Source organism: Pseudoliparis swirei, chromosome 15 (genome assembly GCF_029220125.1).
Source record: "Pseudoliparis swirei isolate HS2019 ecotype Mariana Trench chromosome 15, NWPU_hadal_v1, whole genome shotgun sequence".
Taxonomy (NCBI): Eukaryota; Metazoa; Chordata; class Actinopteri; order Perciformes; family Liparidae; genus Pseudoliparis; species Pseudoliparis swirei.
In genome coordinates, this window is record NC_079402.1 from 19,803,870 (window position 1) to 19,830,837 (window position 26,968).

The following is a 26,968-nucleotide window of genomic DNA, read 5'->3' on the forward strand; positions in this document are numbered from 1 at the left end:
CGCCACCTAATTATACCACTACAGCTAGTTGCAAACTAGTATTTTATTCAATAAGAGTGTACCATTAAAAGGAACAGCATTGCATTTTGGGAGATATGCTTGTACACTTTTTTGCCGACATAGACGAGAAGGTTGATGGCACTCTCGTGTTGAATATGAAGCTCTTTAACCCTCCTGTTGCCTTAGGGTCAATTTGACCCCATTCAATGTTTAACCCTCCTGTTACCTTTATATTTACTGACATATTTTACCCTTGGGGTCAATTTGACCCCAGCAATTAAAACCTCCAGAAAATTATTAGAATTAATATTGTTTCCCAAGTTTAAGTGTGAGGTACTTTATGTTTGTTTGTTGACTACCTAAATAGCCCTTTAAATATATAAAAAAGTTGATATTTCTTATATGTTTGACACAGTGAAAAACAGCCTGGGGTCAAATTGACCCCAAAGAACACCGACATTAAACATTGAATGGGGTCAAATTGACCCTAAAGGTAACAGGAGGGTTAAGAACTAGGTCTGCTGTGATTGGCTGGAGAGAAACATGTGGTGCACCTTTGCAAACGTAGCTCTAAAGCGTTGTCTTATTTCCCAGTCTGTGGTTATGAATACTAAAACGTGCACACGCAGTAAAAAATGTAGATATGTCATGATAAAACCAAGATATGTCTCTTTTAAAGAATTGTTTTCATGACATCGGACACATGCGGTTTGTTTTCATGAAACTAGCAAATAAAATAATTGTTTTAAGCATTTAAATGTTCCAAATTCCAAAGTCTGTTTCTAGCTCTCTTCATCCCGTTCTCAGTTACTGAACGGAATAATCGTAATTTCTTGGCTCTTCCTCGGAGGACGCTCTCATCACAGAGAGAGAGAGAGAGAGAGAGAGAGAGAGACTGGTCTCTGAGGCCATCAGACTCCCTGTGCAAACCTCACTATTTATTGGTTTGGAGAGAGACAAAATAGTCAAAGTTTACACACAGCGGTTATTATTTGACATCGTCGCGAACGCTTCCTCTCCGGTGGATTCAGCCAAATTCATCACGCTGAGGGGAAATGTCAGCAAACTCACGAGTGGTTCATGTCGATATCAACCGTGCTGATTGCAGGGTTCTTACACATTTTGACCAATGGATTTCCAGGACTTTAAACCAAATTTCCAAGACCAAACTGAAATCTCGGTATAAACATGAAAAATTTAGAAAATGTTGCATATTGAGAGCGTACGCCGGCTTATATTTTGAGCGTCTTTCTTTAAAAAATATATTAATTATTTCAAACGCTGCGTAAATGAACATGTGAATATAACTAATTTCCATGACTTTTCCAAAACTTTGATGATTTAAGTTTTTTCCATGACTTTTCCAGGCCTGGAAATGACCATTTTAAAATGCCATGACTTTTCCAGGTTTTCCATGACCGTACGAACCCTGTGATTGTATCCAACCAGTCAGCAGCATCAGGACGTCAGACTCAACCATCAATTATCGCATGAGCCTAATATCATCTTTAATAGATTATACGTGGTCCCTGAGAGTTTAATATTACCAAACAGCCTGCCTTTAAACATTTACAGCTAAATGTCTTGCAAAGCCGGGAGCGTAAACTATGACTGAACTGTGAGCGCATTCATAAACCATGGCTAAAATATCCCAAACAAAGCGCCACATATTGCGAAAGCAAGACGGTGAATCTAGGCCAACACCACAGCCAGAGTTGTTTACTTGGCTGGAAGAAGCTCGTGCGATATCCAAAAAAACTGTGATTGAGGGAGAAAAAGAGAGGCTAATGGGAGTTTACTGACAGAAAAGCTTTTGTAAGAAACATAAAGGCTAAAAGGCACCAAAAAAAGCCAAATGAAAACAACAAAACTCAAGAAACTGTCTTGATGCTAATAGGGGGGGGGGGGTGGATTTTCTCGTTGCTTCTAAAACAAGCAGCGCGGCTTTGTTTTTTGGGGTTGGCGCTCAGCTCTGGTCATCCTCGGACACTCGAGCCGGAGCCGGACAGGAAACCCGGCGGAGCAGCAGAGAGGCGGCTCTTTGTGTCCCGGGTGAGTCGGGAAGCTGGCGGCACGCGACACACCGTCGTCACGGCGGCTATTATGGTCCGTTCTTGGAGAGCCTTCGCCGACTTGACGTGAATACACAAACAGACACGCTGCTGCGCATCCAACCCGCACTTCCCCCACAAGGCCGTGCAGCGGCACTTTAGTGAAGAGCGAGACGCCGCTACGAACCGAGGTGTCGGCAATCCTCTGGAGAGCTTCAATAAATTGGCTCCGTCGTACAGAGAGCAATGCAAGAAACAACTTTGAGTGTGTTCTGGATGCACAGACCTGTGTGTTTCCACCAGACTGATGCTGCAGAGAGGCAAACTTAAAGAGTCTCGTGCCACTCGGTTGCATTCAGGGAACCCCTGAGAAAAACTAAAATACAACAAACTCCCACGTTAGCTTTTCAAAACTGCAAACATGACATATTATATCACCTTGTAAAGTTGATAAGAACAATGTGCTTGCAGACATATGCCTATTCACAGATCCAACACATCGATAGAAAAGTTATCATTCATTTGAAGTTTTTACAGATCTCGTGTTATAAAATTTAATGATTTGGTTTATTATAAAATAATGCAGACAATGTACAGAGCTAAAGCAAAGTCACTGCCAGACTGTGTACAAAGTTTATTTTCAATACATGAGTGTAAATATGATTTGAGAGATGTTTGCAAGTTCACGGTACAAAAGGCTAAAAAAGGTATTAAAAGAAGATGTATTTCTGTTGTAGGAGTCCAATTATGGAATAATGTTGAAATAGAAGTAAGAATGGTGAACTCCTTTTTGTTTTTTAAGGGAATTATTTATAAAAAAATCCTTGAGAGTTATAAATGTAATTAAAAACGGATTAATATGGAAGATGTATGTGGTAGTATATATAAATATATTTTGTTTTTTTATCTTGTTTATTGTTGTTGTTTTTGTTGTTTTATTTATTATTTATTTTTTCTTCTTTATTTTATATTAATTTTCTGATTTATTTTGATTTCAATTTAGGATAGGAATTTATAAGCATTTTTTTGCTTCTACCTATACCTTTTCAATCTCTCTCTTTTGTATTTTTTTTGTATAGGATAATATTGTATTGTATTTGATTTGATTGACTGAATAAAAAAATACAACAAAAATACAACAACAACAAAAGTTGTGTGTCTGGCCGCCATTATAATAATATTCCATTTTATTTATATCGCGCTTTTTAAGGTACTCAAAGACACTTTAGATGTTACATTCATACCGGGGATCAATTCAGGGTTAAGTGTCTTGAACCTCCAACCCCCTGATTGACAGACGGACCTGCTAACCTCTGACCCTCAGTGACCCCGCAGTCTCTTCTAGCTCTGGTTTTGGTCTCCACCAACCGGCTGAGGGAAATATCTGCTTTGCTGCTACTTGCTAACCGGCTCCGTCTGTTGTCCGGGTCTGTTGTTGCTTTTAACAGCTGCTCGTGGAAGTGAGCTCGATGAGAGCTGTGAGAGTCAACCGAAACACTCCAGTTGCAAAAGCAAAACAATTAGATTAGAAATGCTACAACTGCACACAGTCATTTAATCTGAGCACAGTTATACCAGCACCATCAGAGCCGTCTGTATCCGGCATGTTTCTATTGTGAAGTTTGTCCATGTGGCTCTTTGCAGTATAGTTCACAGCCAGCGTGCCAATGCAGTGCAAACAAGCAATTTCCAGCTCACTTACGGGGCCGACTCAGCATAAATAGCGAGGGGACTGTTACGGAGAGAAGGAATCCTTGACCTCATTCCGCGATGGTTAAAAAGAAGAACGGCAGCATGTTTCTCGTCTGCGGGAACAATCCAGACCACTCTCCGATTGTTATTCATACACAATGAAACCGTTTCCCGCCCCCCCGGAAAAAAAACCGAAGCACGGCACGCTCAGAGAAACGTCCGGCTTCAGTCACAGACTCGGTTTGAGACGGTTGAAAGGGGACCTCCGATACTCAGAGACGTTTCACTACTGCGTACATGAAGAACAAAAAGTAGTGTTAAACCTTTTTGTGTCTCCAGAGGAGAACTCTGTGAGGTCACTTGAGTCCAAGATCTGGGGGTGTGGCCTTAGAAAGAAGTGTGGTTACCCAGATCTCTCTCTCTATGAGCTGCGACTCGCGTAACACACTCAAACGATCTGCAGTAGAGTTGCATTGTGGGTAACATAAGAACACTAGGAAGACACATTTATGGAATAAAAATAAGGGGAACCGCTTGTTCTGCTGCATCCTTTTTCTTCATCCTTTATCCGACAAAGTTATCCTCAGTTTCAGGAATATTATCCTGGAAATAATAGATTGGAATAAATATGAAACACAATGTGAATCCTAGAGATGTGGAGGACTCTAAAGGCAGCTTCAACCCGATGTGCGGGGATCAGAGTCCTGTGTTGATCACAGGTATCTGTTCACTGCCAGACTCTGAAGGCCGACTCCAGATGTTTTGTCTGGCATTCCCTAAACCTCCTTGGGTTTGATGTGTGTGTTTTTTTGTTTTCACAATGCCAGTCTGGCATTACTCGGGCCAGCGATCCCTCGTTTTGCCAAAACGTCACCGCGTTACTCCTCTATTTTATTCGTGCACTTAAAAGCTCTCTCCTCCTCGCTTCTTGGACCCGATCCGCAAAACACATTCGGTTGAAGGCAGCTGGCCGACGAATCGCCGCATGAGCCTCTAACATCACCCGACCTCGTGGTGCCCAGAGGACGGTCGGGCAAGGGGATGCACCCGGCTATCACACGCGGCCACAAGGAGGTCTGGCAGCAGCCTCGCTGATGAAATGGCTGTGAATAAGTGGGCAAGGACTCGCATACAAGACACCGCAAGGGCCGGCCCGGTTGTAAAGAGAGGCGGAAAACACACACACACACACACACACACACACACGATTATATACACTCGTGCAGACGAATCCAAACACACAGATGAGCAACCAGCATCCACTTACTCGAGAAAGCTGGTGATGTAGTCCTTGCTGCAGGCGGACCAGGTGAACGGGTTGGTGTTGGCCGTTATGTGGGCGGCCATCAGCTTGGCCGTCTCGTGGCCTTTGGTGCCGCAGGAATTCCCGATGCCGTCGTGGTTCATGCCGAAACTGAAACGCACGAATACAAAATGAAAAAAAAAGGTTGAGCCGGAGACAGCTACAGATGGGACGAGAGCGGGAGGACGTCTTCCTCAGCGGCCCCCCCGGCTCTGTGGGCTCTGGAAACAGCTGCGTGGAGGTGGAGGGGAGCCAGAGGTCAAGGGTCAAACCCTGTCTGGAGAGCTCAGCGGGAACGCGAAGAGAAAAAAAAGAAGAGTTCTAATCACCACTCTTGATGCCTGCCTGTCAATCAGCGGCTGCAGGTCTGAGCAGGCCAAGAGTGAGCCCCCCCCCCCCCCAACTGGAGCTTCAGATCAATTGCATCGCTGCACCAGAGAACACGAGAGTGAGAGAGAGAGATCCAAAAACCCAAACAGCTCCCGACCTTGTGGTCTGTTATGAAAGCTGCTCAAGAATTTATTTTTTTTGCACCGAGAGAGCTGAGAATAAATCATTTTAACAATTCTCTTCTTTTTTTTTTTTTAAACAACCTTATCTGTCTGGATATCATTTGAGGGGGGAAACGAATCTCACGTTACAGCAGGATGTCAACGCTTACTTTTTCCTTACAGTCCGGGAGCACAAATCAGGTCTAATGTATATAACAACCCCCCGACCACATCTCACAGCCTGAACCTGTTTTTCTAAGGCTGGCGTTTATGACATTTTACCCTACTCTGGAAATAAATCAGCCCGCTTGAAACCCCGCTGCACTGTTTTTTTTATACATCCTCTAGGAGCAGAGACTATTTTTACAACTGCCCCACAACAGAAGCAGACACGAGACATAATAAAGGAAATCGCCATCTTGCTGAACTCTCTGGAGAGGGATACGTAGACTAATACATCATCATTATTTGTGCTTTATATTCAGGAAGAAAGAGCCAGAGGTATGTGGACACTCTGACATTTGCATGAGGAAGTATGTGGAGATACAGTTCAAGACGTCTACGTGGGGGGGGCGAACTCAAGTAGCCGGTAAACGAGATCTTCAGAGAGAAGATGGTCTGTTTCTATATCGTTATTCTAAAAGCTGGTGAACATTGCCTCTGGGTCGGATTCTGGTGAAACCAGGTGACCTCATGCAGGTTTACAGGAAACTCCTTTAGCTCAGAGACCAGCAGAGACCAGTCCACCATGGACTGACCCAGATCCAGCAGAGACCAGTCCACCAGGACAGATCCAGATCCGGCTTCAGCTGCAGCCTCGGACCTGCAGTCGCAACTCTGGAGGGAGGAGGAGAGCTCAGCTCCCACCTCCTCCTCCTCCTCTTCCTCCTCCTCCTCTCTGGGAACCAACACCACGCCGCTGGAGACCCAGGGCCTATCGCTGGGCCCACTGGAGAGAAGGGGGGCAACGGGAGAACCAGAACCAGGACTGAGAGGGGCAGACAGTCAGACCCCGCTGCAGTCAAATTACGTTTTCTAAAGGGAGTCCGGTGCTCAGAGACACTACCAGGTTAGTCCACAGGGGGCGCCAGAACCAACAACATGAAAGTTCCCCTTTGCAGCTTCAACTTGGATGTTTGAACTTCCACTCGTTGTGCCTTTACGTCTCAGTATAATGTGAGACATCACAACTAGTTTGGACTCCAATGTTGGTCCAAATATTGGAAAAATCAAATCAGACCAATTGTTATTCAAAGCAGAGTTTCTTTATGCGTTTTTAAACTAGAGGGGAGAATCAGAGAGCGAATCTTTTTTGTCCCACCCCTGTAACTTCCATCCAGAGTGCAATGACGCATTTTACGTTACGATAAGTGTGTAAAACTCACTTGTGGCCAATCTCGTGTGCGATGGTGAAAGCCGAACCGAGGCCGATGTCTTCATTGATGCTGCAACTCCTCTCCGGCTCGCACATTCCAGCCACCGAGGCCAAGCCTGGACACACACACACACACACACACACACACGACAAACATACAAACACAGGGTCAAGACCAAGCATTCTTAGGACTCATGGTCATCAAACTGAGAATCGCTCATATGATCTTCTGTTCACCGAGGGGGGGGGGGGAGTTGAGTTTAACATCACAGACCAGACGAGAAAATGTCTAGACCAGAGTTAGATTTATACATTTCAATTAATGTAACAAGGGGATCGCCTGAAACGCGAGCCGAGGAAGGGAACTTAAGAACCCCTTCGGCAACAGAAAACTGTCAGAAAATATAGATGTTTTCCTCGTTTCAAAAACCGGAGACGAGGGAGAGGGGGGAGAGAGAGAGAGAGAAAGGGGTGAGGGGTGTTTAGAGTTTGAAGCTCTCCATAATCCAGGTGTCGCAGGGTCCTTTTTTCCTAAAGCCTGACAGGTCAGATAAGGAGACAGGAGGCAATTCTTCACAGATAACATCTACAGGTGACTGGGGAGAGGATCATGTGACAACGCAAAACAGGTGTGTGTGTGTGTGTGTGTGTGTGTGTGTGTGTCTGGGGGGTGGCTGAGATGTGGATTAATGTGTGTGAAGTAAAGAGCATTTTCATTGTGTTGTTTTAGGGTTGTGTCCCTGATGCTCGTGTACGCTCACTAGTGCAGTGTGCGTCCAAATTTGAATCAAATTTAAAAGGAAATTCTGCAAAAGAAAATCTTTTAATGAGAGTTTTAGGAGTTTGCCGCCATTCAAACGATTGCACGAGAAGAGGTGGACATGAGATGAGTTCAAAGACCTCCAGTCAAACGATGGAAAACCATGTGGAGAACATGATGGAAAGAAGACATCTGTGTATGAGTTTGTTTCATGGATTAATGTGAGTGATGTTACGTTCTCCTCGTGTTTCATGTTTCATGCATGTACCTTCATTCCCCAAGTCGGCTTTCTTTTTCGGGTACAGTAAGTGGTTTAGTCAGGACAACTGTTATTTCAACTGTCAGTCAACATTAAAACCAAGCGGAGGTCAAATAAAACAGCAATTTCCTTTTCTCAAGTGAACTAATCACAAGCCATAAACAATAACCACCTTCACAGCTTTGAAATTGTGAGCGACGCGAGCGTGTGCACGGCGAAACTCTTCATCGCTTTAGTTTTGCTCTTCGCATTTTGCTTTCTCCCTCTTCAACTCTTCCGCCTGAGATTGATCTTTTATCCGAATTATTGAAAAAGGGGGCAACAAAGGTGGATGGAAACGCAATCAGATGAACAATCAAAGCTGCTTTCTGCTGAGGAAAAGAGGGAGATTCCTCTTAATCGATGCAAATAAAAACAGACGCGGCTTTTCAACGTGCGGTCAAAGATCGATATTCGATGGTGGTCAGCGCGGATTCACATTTCCCGACAGTTGGACGATTGGACGACCTGGACAGACTCCCTGCCTCCCCGCTTAGAGTGGCATGGCTTTTGTATTCCCCGAACTAAGAGGCTAAACAAGAATAGACTCGCAAATCAGGAGGCCACTGAAACCATTACTGCAGGGGAGGAAGAGGCAGCCCGAAGGTGAAGAAAGAAGAAGCAGGAGAGGGAGGGAGAGGAAAGAGGGTGGCTACTCTGCGATTAGTTTAAGAATGTGTGTGTGAGAGAGAGAGAGTAAAGTGTGTGTGTGCGTGTGTGTTTGTGTGCACACACACACACACACGCCCTGCATTGCAAGTTGTTTTCTCAACACCGGGGTGGACTGTGCATTATCTCCAAGCCCCGTGATTACTCGGCGACCCTAAAGGCCAGCGATCTGACCCCGGGAGAGCGTGATCCCTGCGAGGAGAGAGGGAGTGAGGAGAGAGGAGAAGGGTTAGGGGGGGGGGGGTTGAGACAACGAGGAAGCCGAGCAGATGCCAGTGCAATTAAAGCGACCGGGGAATGTGACGAATGCGGTCAATCTGTCAAACCACCCCTGAAGTCACAATATTACCTCCAAGATATACTGTTGGTGCCTGCGGGGCCTTCGCGGAGATAAGATGGGGAGAGAGAGAGAGAGAGAGGGGATGGATGGGTCGGGAGGTTTGAGGTGGGAAGCGAGAGAGAGAGAGAGAGAGAGAGTGGAGGAGGAGGAGGAGGAGGAGGAGTGGGTGGTCTCTGCCACTGCTTGCTGTCCTTTTTTCCCCACCACCCAATCCCACCACGACCGGCATATCACCCACTCTCTCTCCCCCCTGCATACTCCAACACTCCCTATAATTGTCCTTTTCCCCTTCCATTTTCCTTTCAACTCCTCCTCTTTGTCTCCGTCTCCTCCCCCCTGTCACTGCTCTCCTCTTTACCCCCTCAAGTCTTCCTCACACATACCTTTTCCTTTCTCCCTCAAACCCCCAGTGGGAGTGTAAACACCTCGGACAAACCCGAGGCTCAGAGGGGCTTTTATAAAAGTGGCGCGGCCGCGTGAGGAGGCGACCGCGGCCGCGTCCAGGTCTGTGGCCTCGGCGCGACGGAGGGGAGTCGCCGAGGAGCTATAATAACACAAGTGAGAACATCCTTCTCATTACGTCTCACAGGAGCCGTCTGGTGTTCTCCTAAAGGGAGACGGCGAAGCTTCGCGAAATGCGGTTTGTCTGAGGACACGTCGAAAAAAGGGCCGAACGTGGAAATGGAAACCTCTTCGGGGGAGAGAGAGAGAAGAATTAACTCCTAATCCAGAGAATCACAGAGTCAACACCGGCTAAGATTACCAATTTGGCAAGGAAACACATGTTAATCCGCTTCAGTCCACTCACCTAAGGTACCGCAGGGTTTGTTCTTGTAGGTGCAGATGTCATACCTAAGGACAAAAATGAACACAAATAATTAAATGAACTTCTTTTCTTTATTTTTTCAACACGTTCTGTATTTTCTTCTACTGGCTGTTTGCCATTCTATTCTTTCCATGTTTAATCACACAGTCTGGCCAGATCTAATCTCAACCTTTAGCATAACAACAGCAGGTTTTGGGTTCTAGGGAACACCTGGTTCACTCCTCCATCCATCGCCTTTATTAGGGAATACAGAGCTCAGACATGAGTGAGACTAAAGTGAAAGGCCTCACTCACGCTGTGTCCCGACTGTTAACCCCCGTAACTCACATACAGGGGGCGGGGCCACACACACACACTCTGAGCCACATCATACATTTCAAATGAATGATCCAATCATTCCTAAAGCTTTTAATCGATTAAAAACCAAAGGGCACAGCAAATGTAATTCTCTCCACCCCACCCCCAACCCTTCGTTTCTCCTTCCCTCCACGGTGGTGCAGCTCCAAACCACTGAGGCACAACCGTGACCTTGTCTGAGGACGTCTATTTGTTTTGATGCATTTCCCTAATTTCCCTCGGTGTCCTTCTTTGAACGTTTCCAAACTAGACGGAAAGCGACAAAGAAGAAAACGACGAAAACCGCTTTAAAATGAGCGCCGGTGCAGGAGATCCACATCGATTAGTGACGACGATGAGGAGGTATTTGTCGTTCTGATGCTAAGTGCAGGAGGTGACGTCTGCTTCCAGTGAGCCCGATTATAACAACAGACCTTGAACGTCTCCGTTCTTATGATGACATCATTATATGTGTCAGGTAATAATTATTTCCATGTGAGTGCTGAGATAAGTGAGGACCTCGGGACACATCATAAAAATATATTTAATTAATCGTAAGTAAATATTTGCAGCAAAAGTTTAACCTCAGATAAATCCATGTAACTATCAAAAGATATATAAATAAATAAATGATCAACAAGCAAACTAAATAATAATTTTTTAAAATTATTTAAGGGTTGCAGCTAATAATTATTAGTTTTTATTATCAATGAACGCAAGGATTATTTCCTTTATTAATGGAAAATGGAGAACAATGCATCGCACAATCGTCTAGATGTGTTTATTCGACCAACGCGCTGAAACCAGAAGATATAAAGTTTCCAATGACACGAAACAGCTGCAGACTCCTACACCGGAGAAGCTGCAGCTCTTGCGCAATTCATGGACCGATCGTTTCATTTTCAATCACCGATCCAAAGACAAAAAAAAACACTCCAAAAATGTATAAATTAAATTAAGTGTCCTCGCAGTTAAATTACGCAATCGACCACCTTAAAATCACACTGAACTTTTTTTTTCTCGGTGCCTTCCACCGTTGCTTTGGAAAGTCTGACCGCTCCTCCAGACGTGGTGGTTAATGAGGGCTTCCTGGTGTCTAGCATCAGCTATTTATACTATCTCCAATGTTAGCATCTCTGAGCTCAGCTGCCACAGCTTTTGATCTCATCATCTCTCGCCTTCTTTTGCCTCGCTGCACTGAATTGACTCCCTATTCACCAATATGTCATCGTATGTGATCGCCTCTGGACTGCACTGAGGCCGTGTTGATGTGGTCCACCTACAGGCAATAACAGCTGTACAAAACTGCTACTATGCCACATGAATACAATCAGGGAAATAAGTTGTTTCCCTTATTTACCGCTGCTATTTTATTCAACTCTAACATTGGTTCACCTTGGCGAGCCCGCAATATCAAAGCTTGGGAACCATGGAACCGTTCCCTGAATGCCGAGGGAACCAGTGCAATGCTAACTTCCTAGGTTGGCCACCAAAAAGATGTCCTACGCCATCACAGATTAGCACTTCAGTGGCACCTGAATGTCTCCTACTCATGGCACTTTTGTAGTTTGACTTTCTTGAAGAAATGTTACTTTCATGATTCTTGTTGTTCTGAGTTTGTACTCTCGGTTGATGCACTTATTTTAAGTCTCTTTGGATAAAAGCGTCTTCTAAATGACATGTAATAATGTAATCACTTTCCACGTGGGTGGCGCAGTTTGGCGTGTTTAAAATGCTCCGCCCCCCTTGCGGTCTATCTGGTGGTTGGTTCCAAGCTGGTATGCGTGAGATGTTTTGGTATCTAACAACAATGAGAACAGGCCGTCACATCTATCATCGATATTCAAACAAAAAAAACATGACCTGTTGCATCTAGACGCCGAAGCTAAAACCACCAATAAAAAGAGGAGCCAAAGGAGCTGGAGAAGATCAACTCACAGACAACAAGCTACAGCACACTAATGATAGAATGACTGTTTCGAACATAGCCCAGGGAGTCAAAACGCCTGGGTGTCAATCACAGAACGACATCTCTCTAGTCGGGGGGAATATATATACTTTAGTTACTAGGTAATGTGGCCAAAACAGTACTGGCAACAATGAAGCCTATTCCAGGTAATGACAGCATTTTGCTGTTTTATGGCAACACCCATGACATAAATTACAGTGTGACAGGTACAGTAAAAAATCGCACATTTAGATTTCAGAACTAAAGTCTATTCCCATCCGCTTTAACACTTACAGGTAAAGTTTGCGCACATGAACTGGACATTTTGAACGTTTGACTGAAGCTGCTGGCCAACTGTGAGCAAACACACAGACACACACACACACACACAGAGCTCCAGTCTGCAGCTGAACCGCGACAGCTTTCAACAGCACAGAAAAATAACCCGCAACCTATTGGCTCAAAATTATAAGATAAGTGCTTCTTGCACAGAATGTAACAACTGAAACTCTTCGAAGTACAGGAATCCACGCTGGATCATTATACTACCGTGTGAGCACAAGTGTAGCCCGTGCGTGTGCAGGAGATGTGAGCCTCCACTTACCGGGTGATTAGGACAGCGTTGTCATGGTGAGCCATCCCGTTTTCAGGAATGCTGTTGCCGTCGCTGTGATGAGATAGGATGGACTTCTGCCACTTGCAAAAACTGTCCAGAGACTTGTCAGCGTGGTGGTTGATCTCCAGGTTAGGCTGCAAAAGACAACACACACACAGAACCGTGCAACTTGATATTGTATTACAACACAACATCCGAGGATATAGCGACACAAATAAAAAGTTGTGGCAGTACATTGCCGTATCGTATTGTGTCATGTCATGACGTAGCGTAGCCTAGCACAGCAAATTGTGTCGTACTGTATCTTATAGCGCCGTGTTTATTTACTTTTGTATCATATTTTGGCGTTTCATATTGGACGTGACGATTCATAGCAGCGTGTCGTATTGTTACGTGTCGTGACGTATTGTGAAGTGTCGCGACGTGTCGTGATGTATCGTAACGTATAGTGGCGTGGCGCGAAGTATCTGGACGTATCGGGACTTGTCACGAAGTATCGTGACGCACTGTGACGTATTGTGATGTATCCTGACGTGAATGTATCGTGAAGTGCTGCAAAGTATCACGAAGTATCGTGATGTATCGTAATGTATCTTGACGTATCGTGTTGTATCGTATTGTGTCATAGCTTAACGTGTCGAGACGCTTCGTGACGTATAGTGACGTGATGTATCGTGTTGTATCATATCGTCTCGTATTGTGTCGTATCGTGATTTATCGTGACTTATCGTGGCGTATTGGATCGTATCGTGTCTTAATCGTTACTTATAGTGACTTATCGTGGCGTATTGGATCGTATCGTGTCTTAATCGTTACTTATAATGACTTATCGTGGCGTATTGGATCGTATCGTGTCTTAATCGTTACTTATAGTGACTTATCGTGGCGTATTGGATCGTATCGTGTCTTAATCGTTACTTATAGTGACTTATCGTGGCGTATTGGATCGTATCGTGTCTTAATCGTTACTTATAGTGACTTATCGTGGCGTATTGGATCGTATCGTGTCTTAATCGTTACTTATAGTGACTTATCGTGGCGTATTGGATCGTATCGTGTCTTAATCGTTACTTATAGTGACTTATCGTGGCGTGTTGGATCGTATCGTGTCTTAATCGTTACTTATAGTGACTTATCGTGGCGTATTGGATCGTATCGTGTCTTAATCGTTACTTATAGTGACTTATCGTGGCGTATTGGATCGTATCGTGTCTTAATCGTTACTTATAGTGACTTATCGTGGCGTATTGGATCGTATCGTGTCTTAATCGTTACTTATAGTGACTTATCGTGGCGTATTGGATCGTATCGTGTCTTAATCGTTACTTATAGTGACTTATCGTGGCGTGTTGGATCGTATCGTGTCTTAATCGTTACTTATAGTGACTTATCGTGGCGTATTGGATCGTATCGTGTCTTAATCGTTACTTATCGTGACTTATCGTGGCGTATTGGATGGTATCGTGTCTTAATCGTTACTTATCGTGACTTATCGTGTCGTGTTGGGTCGTATCGTGCCGTGTCAGGATGTATCGTGACTCATCGTGATGTATCGTGTTGTGTCGTATCGTGCCGTGTTGGATCATATCGTGCCGTGTCAGGATGTATCGTGTCTTATCGTGTAAGATAAGTCGACTGATTGTTAACTCAGAATGTCTTTGGTTCGAGGACATCCCTTGAGTAATTTGAGTCAATGAAGAAGTAAAACAAGGACGGGATGATTAGAGAACACAGGAGTCGTGGACAGAAGACAAGCAGGAGAAGAAGGAACTGAGGAAGTTGTAGTAGTCTGCAAAACACATCTAGAATACTCCGATTAATGTATTAGGTTCAACTAAAGGAAACCATTGCAACGGCCTTTTCCGATTGACTAGTACCTCCTTCCTTATAGATCAAAGCGCAGCTCCATTATACATGAAAACTTGATGCTACGTGAAGAGCCGCCTCGACCCCTTGAGAAAAAGACAAAAAACCAGATGCTAGGAAGCCCTCTGTTTCTCCCATCACACGTACATACACATGTACAGTGCATGTAAGAATGCTCAATCAAGGCTCCCTGGGGGGAAATGCCTCAGCACATCTTGTATCTGGAGTGGTGGCCATATGGCGAGTAGTCCGTCTCTCCCCTTCAACCGCATAAAATACTGCGGCTCACTCACGCCAAGCGGATCAGTATACACTCGCTACAGGTCAAAGTACAGACTTTCTTTTCTTTTTTTAAAGGGCTCACGTTAAGAACAACTTTGATAACACTGCAGGGATGATTTAGTGAAATGAATGAGAAACCCAGGTTGAGGTAGGTAAGAGGGTCTTTCTTACCTGATCTTCAGTCAGAACAATCAACCGGGTCACAATAATGTTCACAACATTTCCTAGACTGGCATCACGGTAAAGTTTGGCAACCTGACCTCCAGAAAAGAAGAAAAGACACAAAGTCAGACAAATTGTGTCCAAAGGTCACCAACATCTAGTCGAATCAACCTTTAACATGTACTTAAAGTATTGATAGTGGAGTAAAATATATGTTCTTATCATATCTGATGTGATATAATGAGTATGTTGTAACTCCTCTATATCCTGTTGTCTAGTTAAATCTACATCAATGCATCATACTCCATAATAGTCCAGGCAATCTAGCCAATTTAACCATTAAAAATGGAAATAAATGCAACAGAATGTATTTGGGCACAGAGGTCTTCTATGAAGTGTCCTGTATAACACACTAAAAGTCCTAAGAAATTACTGTTGCGGAAATAGGTTAAATATGCACAAATCCAAGACGGCCGCCATAAATCTATAATGTCTCATATCTCCGCTATCACAGGAGATATTTGAATTATTTAAAATACTAGTATATGGGTTTTGAACATAATATTCCTGCTAGATTATAATGAGTATTTTGTAACTTCTTTATATCCTGTTGTCTAGTTAAATAATAATAATAATAATAAATAATAATAATAATAAAATAATAATAATAAAATAATAATAATAAAATAACATTAATTTTTTTTTTAAATATCTATCTTTATATAAATCTACGATCAATGCATCATATTCCATAAGCTCATCGTACGTTTGTAGTCTCTGTCCTGTGAGAACCTCGTATCTCTACAAAGAACCAGCAGCTCTGTGACGATGCATCTTCCAGCTGATCCAAGAGGCTTTTTAAAGACTTTATTCATCCCAAGAAGTAAGAAGGAGTTTCTCAACACAGAGGAAAACCTTTCATCCTTCAGTTGATCACAAACATTCAACATCTGGAGATACAAGCTAGAAAGTACTATATGTACCTCTGAGATTAGAAGTATAAAGTAGCATTCGATGGAAATACTCAAGTAAAGTACCTCCAATGCGTTCTTGAGTATATCCATCAAATAAACTGGCAACGAGGTAGAAACCGTATGTTCAATGCTGCGGCAGACATCAAAAGGACCAAAAAGTAGGATCACACTTACAATATTCATCACGGACAAGATGTAGTGCTCGATGTCTTTGCGTCCGTGGTAGCCGACCATCATCTTATCGGCCACCACGAGCGTCTCCACGAAGCGCTCCGAGCTGATGGATCGCCTCCGTCTGCGGGCGCCGTATGTCCGATCGCTCTGGTTCTGGGGCGCGGGGGCCGAGCGGCCGGGGGAAGGCGCGCTCCACTGGCGGGGTGCGCTGCTTTTAATGAGGTCTGTGGACGGACGGGCAGACGCAGACAGGTTACAGAGCCAATTAGGAAATTCCAAATGATGTCATCTGTTTGGAGAGAGAGAGAGTCGGTGTGTGTACGGTTCATCCGCGGAGGGGATCTAACCCCTTTGAACCTTGCAGCTCGAGCCTTTTCGCTTTATGACCCAGATGCTCTGGGAAAAGGCGATAAGACGGTACATGTCGGGGCATGCGAGCTTCCTGGCGATGACAGCCTTTTGCTGTTTCTTATAAGGCCGTGGCCCAAATACCGAAATATCCACCCGGCTCTTTTTCCAAAACTCGTCGTATCTCAGCAGACGCAGTTTGTCTGGGTCGGAGTTGTTTGAATGTGAACATGATTCTATTAATAGGATTTGCGCTTCTATAAAAGTCGAGGCAGAGAGTTCTCTACGCACGGAGGGGCGTTTCTTATGAAAGCTTTCTCTTACGGGTCGAAACGGTGTGCGGGCCAGGAGCAACTATAGCACACAAGAGGCCCGGTCATGTCCACCAGGACCTGGGCCGACAACCAAACCAGCGCTTCCTATGTAAAGTTATTCCTTTACGTCAGCTCTACCCACACAGAGTCCGACCCAGACGGAGGTTTGACCAACCTGAAATGCCACAGCTGAGCCCCTGGCTGTGCTCTTGTGGTGAGGGAATGGCAGACATTTTATAAATAACATGTTGCTGTGCTTCGTCCCGGTTCCATTCACTGGAGCCGACGGAGGAGATGTTCTTTAATGGCTCTATCAAATACTGGTCCTCCTCTGTTGTTATGACACCGTGCTTGTTGGGGGGGGGGGGGGTAATAAATAAAAAAAATCAGTGAAACACAGGTTACAAAACACACATAAATCATACCAAAAATTCAAAATGTTTAGCAATTTTTCACACTTTTCATTCTATTAAAGTTGCATTTCAGTTTAATTTTTAAGTGTGCGCTCGGACAGAACGGGAATTAAATGTTAGACCTGCATACAAAGTCAAAGGAGAGCTGTGATTGGACCGCAGACTGTCGGAGTCGTCGTGACGTCGCCCATCGCCATCGGTCGCAACCGACAGTGGAAGTGAATAAGTTTGGAGTGCGGAGGAGTGACGTCGAGACGCCCTATAGCAGCGGCAGCAGCAACCTGTCAATCACAGGAAGCCCCGCCCTAAAGCACACCCTGCTTTATGGTCTGTCTGACTCTACATGGACCGTCATGCTGTATTGAAGAAGAATTGAACCTAGAGATGGAGACCATAAAATCATGTTTAGAATGTTGACTGAGGGAAGAAATAAAGAGGGAAGTAGAGTTATTTTCTCATAGACTTCTATACAACCGGAGGAGTTTGAGCTGGTGTTAGAAAGCGGTGCATGTGGAGTTTGAAACACATGCACGGGCATTTATCAGAGCGCCTGAAGAACGATTGAGTTGCGTTCTGGGCAATGTAGAACTTTTGATACACGGGACTATAAAGTCAGGGTATCTCAGTTTTTACTGCATTTCTTTGTCCTTATTGTGTCTCTAGAAAGCCTCAAAACTTGTGGACGTACGACAACAATCAGTTTCGTGAAAACATTGTTCTCTGGCCCCCTGCAGAGCAGAAACAGAGAGAGAAATCCTTCTCGGAGAGTTGGTGGAAAACACCCACTTGGCTCCGTTAACCCTGACGACACAAACAATTAGCCACACATCACACCGCTGCACACGGAAACACAATTGGATGAGCGTGTGACGTCAGAGATCTTCCAACCGTCCAGACAGCTGATTACATTAAAAAGCAACAGACACAGTTTTGTCCATTTTTGGTGCCTTTTAGAAGAAGAAGAAGAAAAAACGCTCATTCAATTTATGATACTCTGTGTGGGCCTCGCCAACACATTTGGCAATACAATACTTTTTTCTCCACATGATTAAATTTGCCAATAAGAAGCAGGGCCTATTTATTTTTCCTTCTTGAGAGTTATTTTGAAGCATTGCAGCCATTAAAACGTCTTCCAGCGGCCTTGATTAGCAGGAGAGAAGCTGGACAGTCACACAGTCTGTGGACGGACGCCCGAGGACGAAAAAGCCGAGACGGCATAATTAGACGCCTTGTTAGTGCTGCTCAGGAAGTAATACCTATGTTATTCAACAGATCGCAAAAAAAGGGATCAAATGTGATCTCCGCCGCCGAGGCCCCTTAAAAAAAAACGCGTGTTATTCAAAACGCTCTTCGCTAACAGATCGCCAAGATGGTTTTTCCTCCGCGAGCGTCGCCTCGCTCCGAGCTGCCTGCGGAGACTCGGCGTTGCCAAGTGGAAGGAAGCCAAGATTCTGTTCAGCAAACTACAATTGGTCTAATCCTTTGGCACCGCGTCTGAAAGATTGGCTGCCATGAGAGCAGCGCGAGCTCGGGTTTATATATTAGTTATCTGGCATTGGTATTGGGGAGGGGAGGGGGGAGAGGGGCGTTTGTTTGAGGTCAGCGGCGCGAACGTTTTGTGGCTCAGAAGTTAAGAGGAGAACAGAGGGTTATTTTTTCTTTTCTTTTCTTGTTTTGCTCACCAGGCCCTTGCAGTTGCTGAGCGCCACTCGGGTCGTGCTCTGCCGATTTCGCAGGAATCCGACGTAGTGGCAGTTGTCGACCGCGTTGTGCCGCCACTCCAGGCCGTCCCTCCCCCAGTACTCCACGGTGAAATGTTTGGACACCAGGTGGGGTTTCAGCGTCAGGTTCAGGTGAAAGTGCTTTCCGTAGGCCGACAGCCTGTAGAACAGCCGGGGCTGCGGAGGCTGGGGGTCCGGGTCCAAGGCGGGCAGCTGCCCCACCGCGGGGTCCGTCGGCCCGCGTCTCCGCCGGCCCGGCCGGTGGTGCTTCACAGTGTAGCTCAGGAACTCCCCGCTCTCGTCCACCCGCACCGGGACCGTCACCTGGTAGTGCTGCAGGTAGGACAGGAACTCCTCTTTTACAGGAGAAGCAGGAGAAGAAGGGAAAGAAGAAGAAGAAGAAGAGGAGGAGAGCGTGATGATGATGATGATGATGAGCATTGCAATGTCCACCTACACCGCGTCATACCTTGAGAGTTGTGTGAAAGTCTTTGAAATTCAGAAGCCGCCATCACCACCAGGCTCAGTGTCCAAGTCAGCGTCTTCCACAAAATCTCCATAATTCGCCGAAGACGTGTGACATGGGGTGGAGGGTAGGGGGCGCTACAAACGGGTGAGGAGCGTGCGGCGGGTCCGATGCCGCACCATAACAAGTCCACGGGTTCTCCTCCTCACTTCACTGAATGCTGTCGTCGTGCTGGCGGGGCTCACCCAGGGTCTCAGATTCCTCCCGATGGCGAGCGCCTCCGCGTCTCACTGGCCTCTGGGTTCATGTCAGCAGCTCGCAGGAAACGGCGTGTAATCCATCAGACGCACAGTCGTCTCTCAGGTGCAACTCCGGAACGGGAAGCTCTATGTTGGAAGCTCGTCTCGACCGATCCATCTGCATTCCTGTGAAGGAAACCCACCGGAAGGTTCAATGATCCGCCACTTTGGTGTTGGTCCTGACACCACCAGTCCATTCATTTCATCTGCAACCATTCTCACAACTAATTGATCATTTTGGTCATTTTATTTCAGTAGAAATGTGACGATATGCTGCTTTGTTGTTGGTTTTATTTCATTTTAAATTGAATATTTTTTTGTAGATTCAGCAATTTTAAGTTGCCAGCTTTTTCCACGATGTTCTGCTTTTTTAGATAGCAAACAATTAGTTGAATCACAGATGAACAAATAATGAAAATACTCATTAAAGATGATCATCTCTTCAACGATGAATCGGTTTATCTACTAAACGTCTTCAAATTGCTTTTTTAACACCGACCAAAGGTCCCAAAACACAGATATTCAATAAAAAATGAAATAAACCAACCAGCTCATACCTTCACATTTCTAAATCCAGAGCCAGAAAGATGAACTGCAACCCATAATCGATCGATCTTCTCTTGATCGATTAGGGGACTAATCCCAGCAGATTGATATCCAATAGCCAGCAGCTGAAGGTGGCGAATGAATGAACATCTGATACCGAGTTAAACATCCCATAATGAAGCTTTACGGTGTGGTTGCATCGTCGGGAACAACTCGGATTTCAAGCCACATTTGTCGCCACGTGCACGTTATTAATTCAATAAGGAGCTGACAGTTTAACGACCGTGCACACAGCGGGGATTGCACCGAAACAACCGAGTCGACGGTGATGGCATTCTCGTGCACGTGCGGCAGCCGGCGCGTGCAAACCAGACGACTTATAAACAACCGCGCGGCGCGCGCGGCGGTCCCGGTGAAGAGGAACCAACGACGTGCAGAGAAAGTTGTCTCCGAGCACACGGATAGCGAACTTTAAGGAGACGCGCGTGCATGTGCGTGCGTGTGTGCGTGCGTGCGTGTGTGTTTTCTCCGGGCTGCAGCCCTCCGCACAGACAGCGCTACTTACTTGGCCACTCTGACCCAGACAGTTGGCAGCCGGCCCGCGTGCATTATTACACCGGTACCTCAAACACACAACCCCCCCGAGGAGAGTCTGGACGTGTGAATAAACCACCTGACATGCTGCAAACACCAAAATAATAAATACAAAATAAAAATAAAGGCGTGACGAGTTATGTCGACCTGCAGATGTGGACCTGCAGCGCGGCTACACGTGGATCCAGTGCGTAAATGTTTCCTGAAGTGGAACTTTTTCCACGCAAATCCCTCGTATATATATGTATATATATATATATTTTACAAAAGAAGTGGTGCTCCCCTGAGAGGAAAAAAAAAAAAAAAAGTTGAAAAACGGGAAATCCGTTCCGACAGAAAACGGAGAACGAGAGAGATAACCGTCCCGTTCTCACCGGACGCGGAGTGTTAACACGAGAGTCACCACGCTCATCTCCACCGGCAGCTCCGGGTCCAACTGTGCAGGGAGGGAGAGAGGGAAAGAGAGAGAGAGAGGGGGGGGTAGAGAGAGAGAGAGAGGGAGAGGGAGAGGGAGCTCAGGACACACACAAAAACCGCTTCTGCAGCTCTAAAGTTCCGTTGCTGCTCTCCTCCTTTCATCTCCTTTCGGGCTCTGCCATTCTGAGCGTCCCTCAACCCCCCCCCCCCCCTTTCTTTTTTCTCTCCCACAGACACTGTCTCTCACTCACTCACACGCACGTGCGCGCACGCACACACACGCACACGCGCGCCTTTGGATCTCCTCCAGCAGAGAAGGGGTCTATCCTCAGACGCCTTTATAATCGTTGCGTTCTCGCCCGGTGGCTTCACAGAAACGTGAGTTGAGGTCGCAGCGGGGGGGAGGGGGGGGGGCAGATGTGTGCCTCTCCTCCATCAGCTGTGCGCATGTCCCAGAATAACACACACACACACACACACGGCAGCAGAGCACTAATAAGGAAAGTGGAGGGGTTTGACCCTCACATCATCCGGTTAAAGCACCACTTTGTTTAAATACTCCATTAAAGTCATTTATCTCTGCAGCATCATGTTAAGCCCGGCACTGCTGCTTCACTTTACAGGCATGTACCATTGTCTGCTACTTTATACTTCTACTGAGGACAATTATGTACTTTTTTTACTCCGCTCCAGGTATTTTACAGCTGCAGATCAAGATTGTTTACATTGTAAAAGTATAATATGTGTGAAAATACCTTCTTCACAAGTAATACTGAAAAGTATTATCAGCCAAATGTACTTAAAAAGCTACGAGAAGAAAGAGTACTGAAACAACATTCCCAGTTATTATTACTGATGCATCAAGTTTTAATTGGTATATATTACATAATTATAATACCGTTGGGTAGTTTAATATATAGAAATACATCATATTCTATAAAAAAAGTAGTATTTTATGTGTAACATTTTATTTTGGAGTATAACTGTAGTGAAGTAAAAATCATGAGGTTGGGTATAAAGTACCTCAAATGTGTACTTAAGTAAAGAAGTTAATACAAATGTACTTAGTTACTTTCCACCACTGGACTAAACTAGCTAAGTGTCGATAAGTACTTTTACTCTCGATACAAATACCTTCCGATTATAGATCGTGTGTACTTTTACTGATGAACTATCACTTTGAATTCAAGTCAATTACTTGTAGTAACTTTGACATACTTATACTTTTTCCTCACTAAAGGATCTGAGTACTTCTTCCACGAGTGAACAATAAATACTTCAATATGAAAAGTAAAAGAACTCATCAAGCTGTGTGCTAGTCTACAATGTGCTCATTTGAACTAGCTTATCATATTTTGGAAGTAAAATCTTAGAAGTAAATGAAATGGAAGTATTCACTAAAGTACACGTGCGCAGCACAAGCCACTCCCTGCAGGTATGAATCCGAACAGAAGATGGTGATATCACACAGCGGAGGATCTCCCGGCAACCACAAATATCAACAAGGAAGAAGCATCCGGGAAGAAAAAGAAAATAACACATGATGACATTCTGTTGGAACAAGTCTTGTTTTAAATTGAACCCCAAAGCATCCTGATGCAAACACAAAGACGTTTAGTTCCAGGTCCTTTTAATATGTATGATAACCAACACGTGTTTAGGTTGAAAAGGGTGACTGGATCTGGAGGGCAGCCTCCGTGTACTTTGGTGTAATTTAGCCTCTCGTCTATCTTTAGTCTGGAGGAAATTGAAAATCATGCCTATTCTGGAGTTCCAGTCACAGCTGCTCATTATGTAGCAGCCTCTGTCATTACAGGCAGGTTGTCATTACCAAGCTCTCCTGCACGGCCTCGGAAGGAGACGGGCAGTCGGCGAGAAGCAGCGCCCCCGTGTGTCTGGAAGCGGCATGGCAGGGATAACACACAAAAAAGAAGAATTAAGGAGTGTTTTCTTTACTGATTTTTACAAGACTAACCGGTTCCTATAATGACTCAATTATGTTTAATCGTGTGGAGAAGTGCAGTTTGTTCCCTCAAAATGTCACTCAATTTCCGATTGGTGGCAATACAGTTTGAGGAGTTTGAGGCCAAGGAGTGTCACCTCCACGTTTATTACAAGAGATAAGTGCAACCATTGCCCATACATTAGTCAAGAGTATTGACAGTTGTAGAGTCAGACATCTTCTTTACTCAAGAAGATGTGTGACTCTACAACTATGTTCACTAGCAGAAATATTACAAATACCACTCTGTAAAAAGTATTATTAGCTATTGAAGGAAAAGTTCTCATTCTGGAGGATAAATTGCTCTATATGGGTTTTATTGTTATGGATTATATCATCTATTATTTATTCATGTGTAAGCAGCATTTTAATGTTGTAGTTTGTCGAGATGTAGCTGATTTAATCTATTTTATATAAATAAGGTGGTTTAATTTACTTTTTATTGTTCATGCTCATTATTGGTAAAGTAACTGCCGACGACCGTAAAAAGTAAGATATTTTACCTCTGAAGTACAAGAAAAAATTGCCATATTTAAATCCACAAGTGCTGAAGTAGTTCATGGCATTGAACTGGACAAACATTTCAGATTTCAGCAATGCAATTACAAAAATTTAATTGTTTAATGTGTATTTTTAATAACATTTAATCCTCAATAGTTAAAGATATTTGCAGTAAAAATAATCCCTGGTTAAAAGTCAGCTGCACTGTGAAAGACATAAAAGCATTTTGCTGCTCTGAATATATCGATAGTCATTGTCGTATAATTTCTTTTGTTATTTTATTGTTTTATTCTACGTCTGTTTATTGTTATACACCTTTACAGAGTCAAATTCATTGTATGTGGAAACCACGCCGGCCAATAGATGTATTTCAATCTGATCGGACCTTTGATCCGGCTACCGTCCATAAATAATGAATAATAAAAAACAGGATAATCATTTGATCCTGAATTTGACTGACGAATAATTAAAAACATGACATTAATACCATTTCAGATGCTATTGATAAAAGTATGAATATAGATTGGATTTTAATCCTCATTTAGAGAGAAATAAACCCGGAGGATCCATTGGTTTCCGTATGCTCCCTGCTGTGTAAAGAGAAGAATGGAATGCGGTGGAAAGCTTTATGGCGCGGCAAGCCCATCCCCACCCTGAAGTCACCGGTCCAGGTGACCGGCTATAAAGACTCAGCGCCGCCTCCGCCCTCCACCTGTCGTCCAGGAGCCTCTTCCCGTCTCTCCGGCCCCTCAACCGTCCGGTAAGATTTAATTTACCTCCCGGAAGGAGGTGCAGCGTGTCGTTACCACCTCTGTTAACGGGAGTCACAGCGAACTCTTTCTCCACCGGCAGATCCCCATCATGGCCGTGACCAACCAACCGGGCCGCTACGCGCCCTCCGAGTTCCAGACCGGCCTGTGTGACTTCTGCGACGACTGTGGAACCTGTGAGCACCTCCACCCCACGCACACACACACACACACACACGGTTTGCTCAGAAGCTGTCAACTAAGTATTCACACACACCTCCCACACACACACAGGCTGCTACGGCCTGTTCTGCTACCCGTGTCTCGGCTGCTCCATCGCCAGCGACATGGACGAGTGCTGCCTGTGCGGTATGAGCACTGCCATCCGCGGTGTCTACAGGACCAAGTACAACATCAACGTGAGTGAAACTCCCTCATTGTGTCAAGTTGCGGTTGTTTTGATGGTGATTTCATTGTTATTACATTGTTATTACATGTGTACAGGTACACAATAAGTGTTTTGTCCTCCTGAACAAAGCTGTGCAGGTGACTTGTGCAGCGGTGGAGGAAGTACTCCGATACTTATAAAAAAGTAGATTTATGACAACGTTCAAATACTTCATTTGGAGTAAAAGTCCTTAATTCAAACTCCTACTTCAGTAAAACAATGATCAGCATAATGTATCAAAAGTTAAAATACTCAGTGTATTCTGCAAGTTTAAACTACTTTATATACTGTTGCTGTACAGGTACAGGTATCCAAACTAGGGGTTGGGACCCCCTGAAGGGTCACCAGATAAATATCAGGGGGCGGTTGAGGAAATAAAGCTTCTTTCCAAACTTTTCTCTCATCTTTGCTTATATGTAGAATATGAGATAGTTTTACAGGTTTCCTTGTTATCTCAATGAAGGTAATGCCCTCTTTTAGTCGGGTACATCACAAAGGAGCCACACCTATGGGCTTTTATTTATGAGCCACAAAAGGACATTTAGGATTGCTGTGAAATATTAAACCAGGGTAATAAAACTAGGACAACATTGTAATTCCTGGTCTTGTTGTAACGTGTTTAGAGGCCTGAAGAGGAAGAGAGATACAGTATTAAAAGGGCCGGAGTAGCATTTAAGGGGAAGTATTGGAAGAAAATATTTTTTTAGAGCGTATAATCAGCATCAAAATAAAAACAGTTGTGTTTTTGGTCACTTCAGTATGAGCCGTTAATTAAACTGCATGTTTCTAGTCGCCCAGAACGGACAAACCAAACGGCGGCTCTGGAGACACAGTCTTCACGTCATGGTTCAACTTGAATCATACGATCCTTTTGTTTTTGAAGTGGGACTGTATGTGCACAAAAGCATCAGACAACACAGGTACAAAATGCAGCACATCTAATCCTTGTGTTCCCAGGGGTCACTGTGCAGTGACTTCATGGCGGTCTATTACTGCTCGATCTGTGCCGTCTGCCAGCTGAAGAGAGATATCGACCTCAGGAAGAAGCAAGGCATCTTCTAAATAGGTAAGAAAATACATAATTATATATATCTATATATAGATATATATCTATATATAAAATTTGATTAATATATATATATATTTTTAGATATGTATTTCAAATATATATGTATTAAAATATATATATTAATAAATATATTGATATATGTATTAAATATTTATTGATATTAATATATTGATATACAAATATATGTATATTAAATATATATTAATATATATAAATTAATATATAAATATATGTAATTAAATATAAATATAAATGTATATATATAAATATATAAATACATGTATTAGAAATAAATAAATATATATATATATATATATCGTGTCATGATATATCACTGGAGCTCCAGACATTAATTTAATTCCTTGTCTCCTTCATTCCTTCTAGATTTTGTCAAAACACCAGACAAGTTGTACATTTACTGGATCGCTGTTCCCACTGAAGCATTTGTGCATTTAGCCCAATCTCTCTCTCTCTCTCTGATTAGGATGTGAATAAAGGTATTCCAGATGACGTGGCCATTAGCGGTGCTGTAAAATGACAATAAACTTTAATCTTCTGAGGGAAGGGACATAAACCTGGGACACTCCCTGAGAGTGGAAAACAGCATCAGGATTTACTGCTTGGGTTATATAATAAAAATGGTCATCTGATGTGCCAGTTGACAGGATGTGGGTTGAGTGTCATTAAAGGTGTTCTTGAACAAAATAAAACTCTTAATTTTAATTAAATCGAGGTTGCGCCTTGTTTCCTTTGTTTTGTGTCTTCACGTGTGTTTAATATAATCACAACAGCATCGAGGTGATTAAACCTGGAGTTAATTTTCTTTTCTGAAATATTTCAACAGCACATTTGGACAAATATGTCTAGTGATATAAAATATAACTGAAAACAACAATAACATCAGCCTCAGCTGTTAGT

At 44.0% G+C, this 26,968-nt stretch overlaps 2 protein-coding genes across 3 annotated transcripts in view; one reads left to right on the plus strand and one right to left on the minus strand.

The window, feature by feature from the left end:
- The window catches only part of adamts6 (ADAM metallopeptidase with thrombospondin type 1 motif, 6), a 65,899-nt gene extending 44,484 nt beyond the window's left edge, over positions 1-21,415 (minus strand). Inside the window, exons 1-10 of the mRNA XM_056432210.1 lie at positions 21,239-21,415; positions 19,429-19,850; positions 18,921-19,315; positions 17,001-17,175; positions 16,164-16,387; positions 15,025-15,108; positions 12,694-12,839; positions 9,788-9,831; positions 6,923-7,028; positions 5,011-5,157 (exon numbers count right to left, since the gene is read on the minus strand). Of these exons, the coding sequence (XP_056288185.1) occupies positions 5,011-5,157; positions 6,923-7,028; positions 9,788-9,831; positions 12,694-12,839; positions 15,025-15,108; positions 16,164-16,387; positions 17,001-17,175; positions 18,921-19,315; positions 19,429-19,519 (1,412 nt within the window). The 5' untranslated portion in view covers positions 19,520-19,850; positions 21,239-21,415. The remainder of the gene's footprint in view (positions 1-5,010; positions 5,158-6,922; positions 7,029-9,787; positions 9,832-12,693; positions 12,840-15,024; positions 15,109-16,163; positions 16,388-17,000; positions 17,176-18,920; positions 19,316-19,428; positions 19,851-21,238) is intronic.
- A 2,962-nt stretch (positions 21,416-24,377) lies between these two features.
- plac8.2 (placenta associated 8, tandem duplicate 2) lies at positions 24,378-26,778 on the plus strand. Of its 2 annotated transcripts, XM_056433050.1 has the most exons (5): positions 24,378-24,544; positions 24,637-24,730; positions 24,828-24,952; positions 25,939-26,047; positions 26,435-26,778. In XM_056433050.1, the coding sequence occupies exons 2-4, from the start codon at positions 24,646-24,648 to the stop codon at positions 26,041-26,043; spliced, it is 315 nt and encodes a 104-aa protein (XP_056289025.1). In that variant the 5' UTR covers positions 24,378-24,544; positions 24,637-24,645; the 3' UTR covers positions 26,044-26,047; positions 26,435-26,778. The 2 variants fall into 2 exon arrangements, with proteins under 2 accessions (XP_056289025.1, XP_056289024.1); XM_056433049.1 differs by having other exon boundaries at positions 24,378-24,730.
- Positions 26,779-26,968: the final 190 nt, after the last annotated feature.

Excerpts from the sequence above, each read along its gene's own strand:
- plac8.2 (XM_056433049.1), top strand. The coding sequence starts at position 24,646 with ATGGCCGTGACCAACCAACCGGGCCGCTACGCGCCCTCCGAGTTCCAG. Across the intron at positions 24,731-24,827 it reads CTGCGACGACTGTGGAACCT|GCTGCTACGGCCTGTTCTGC; the intron begins GTGAGCACCTCC and ends ACACACACACAG. Across the intron at positions 24,953-25,938 it reads GGACCAAGTACAACATCAAC|GGGTCACTGTGCAGTGACTT; the intron begins GTGAGTGAAACT and ends TTGTGTTCCCAG.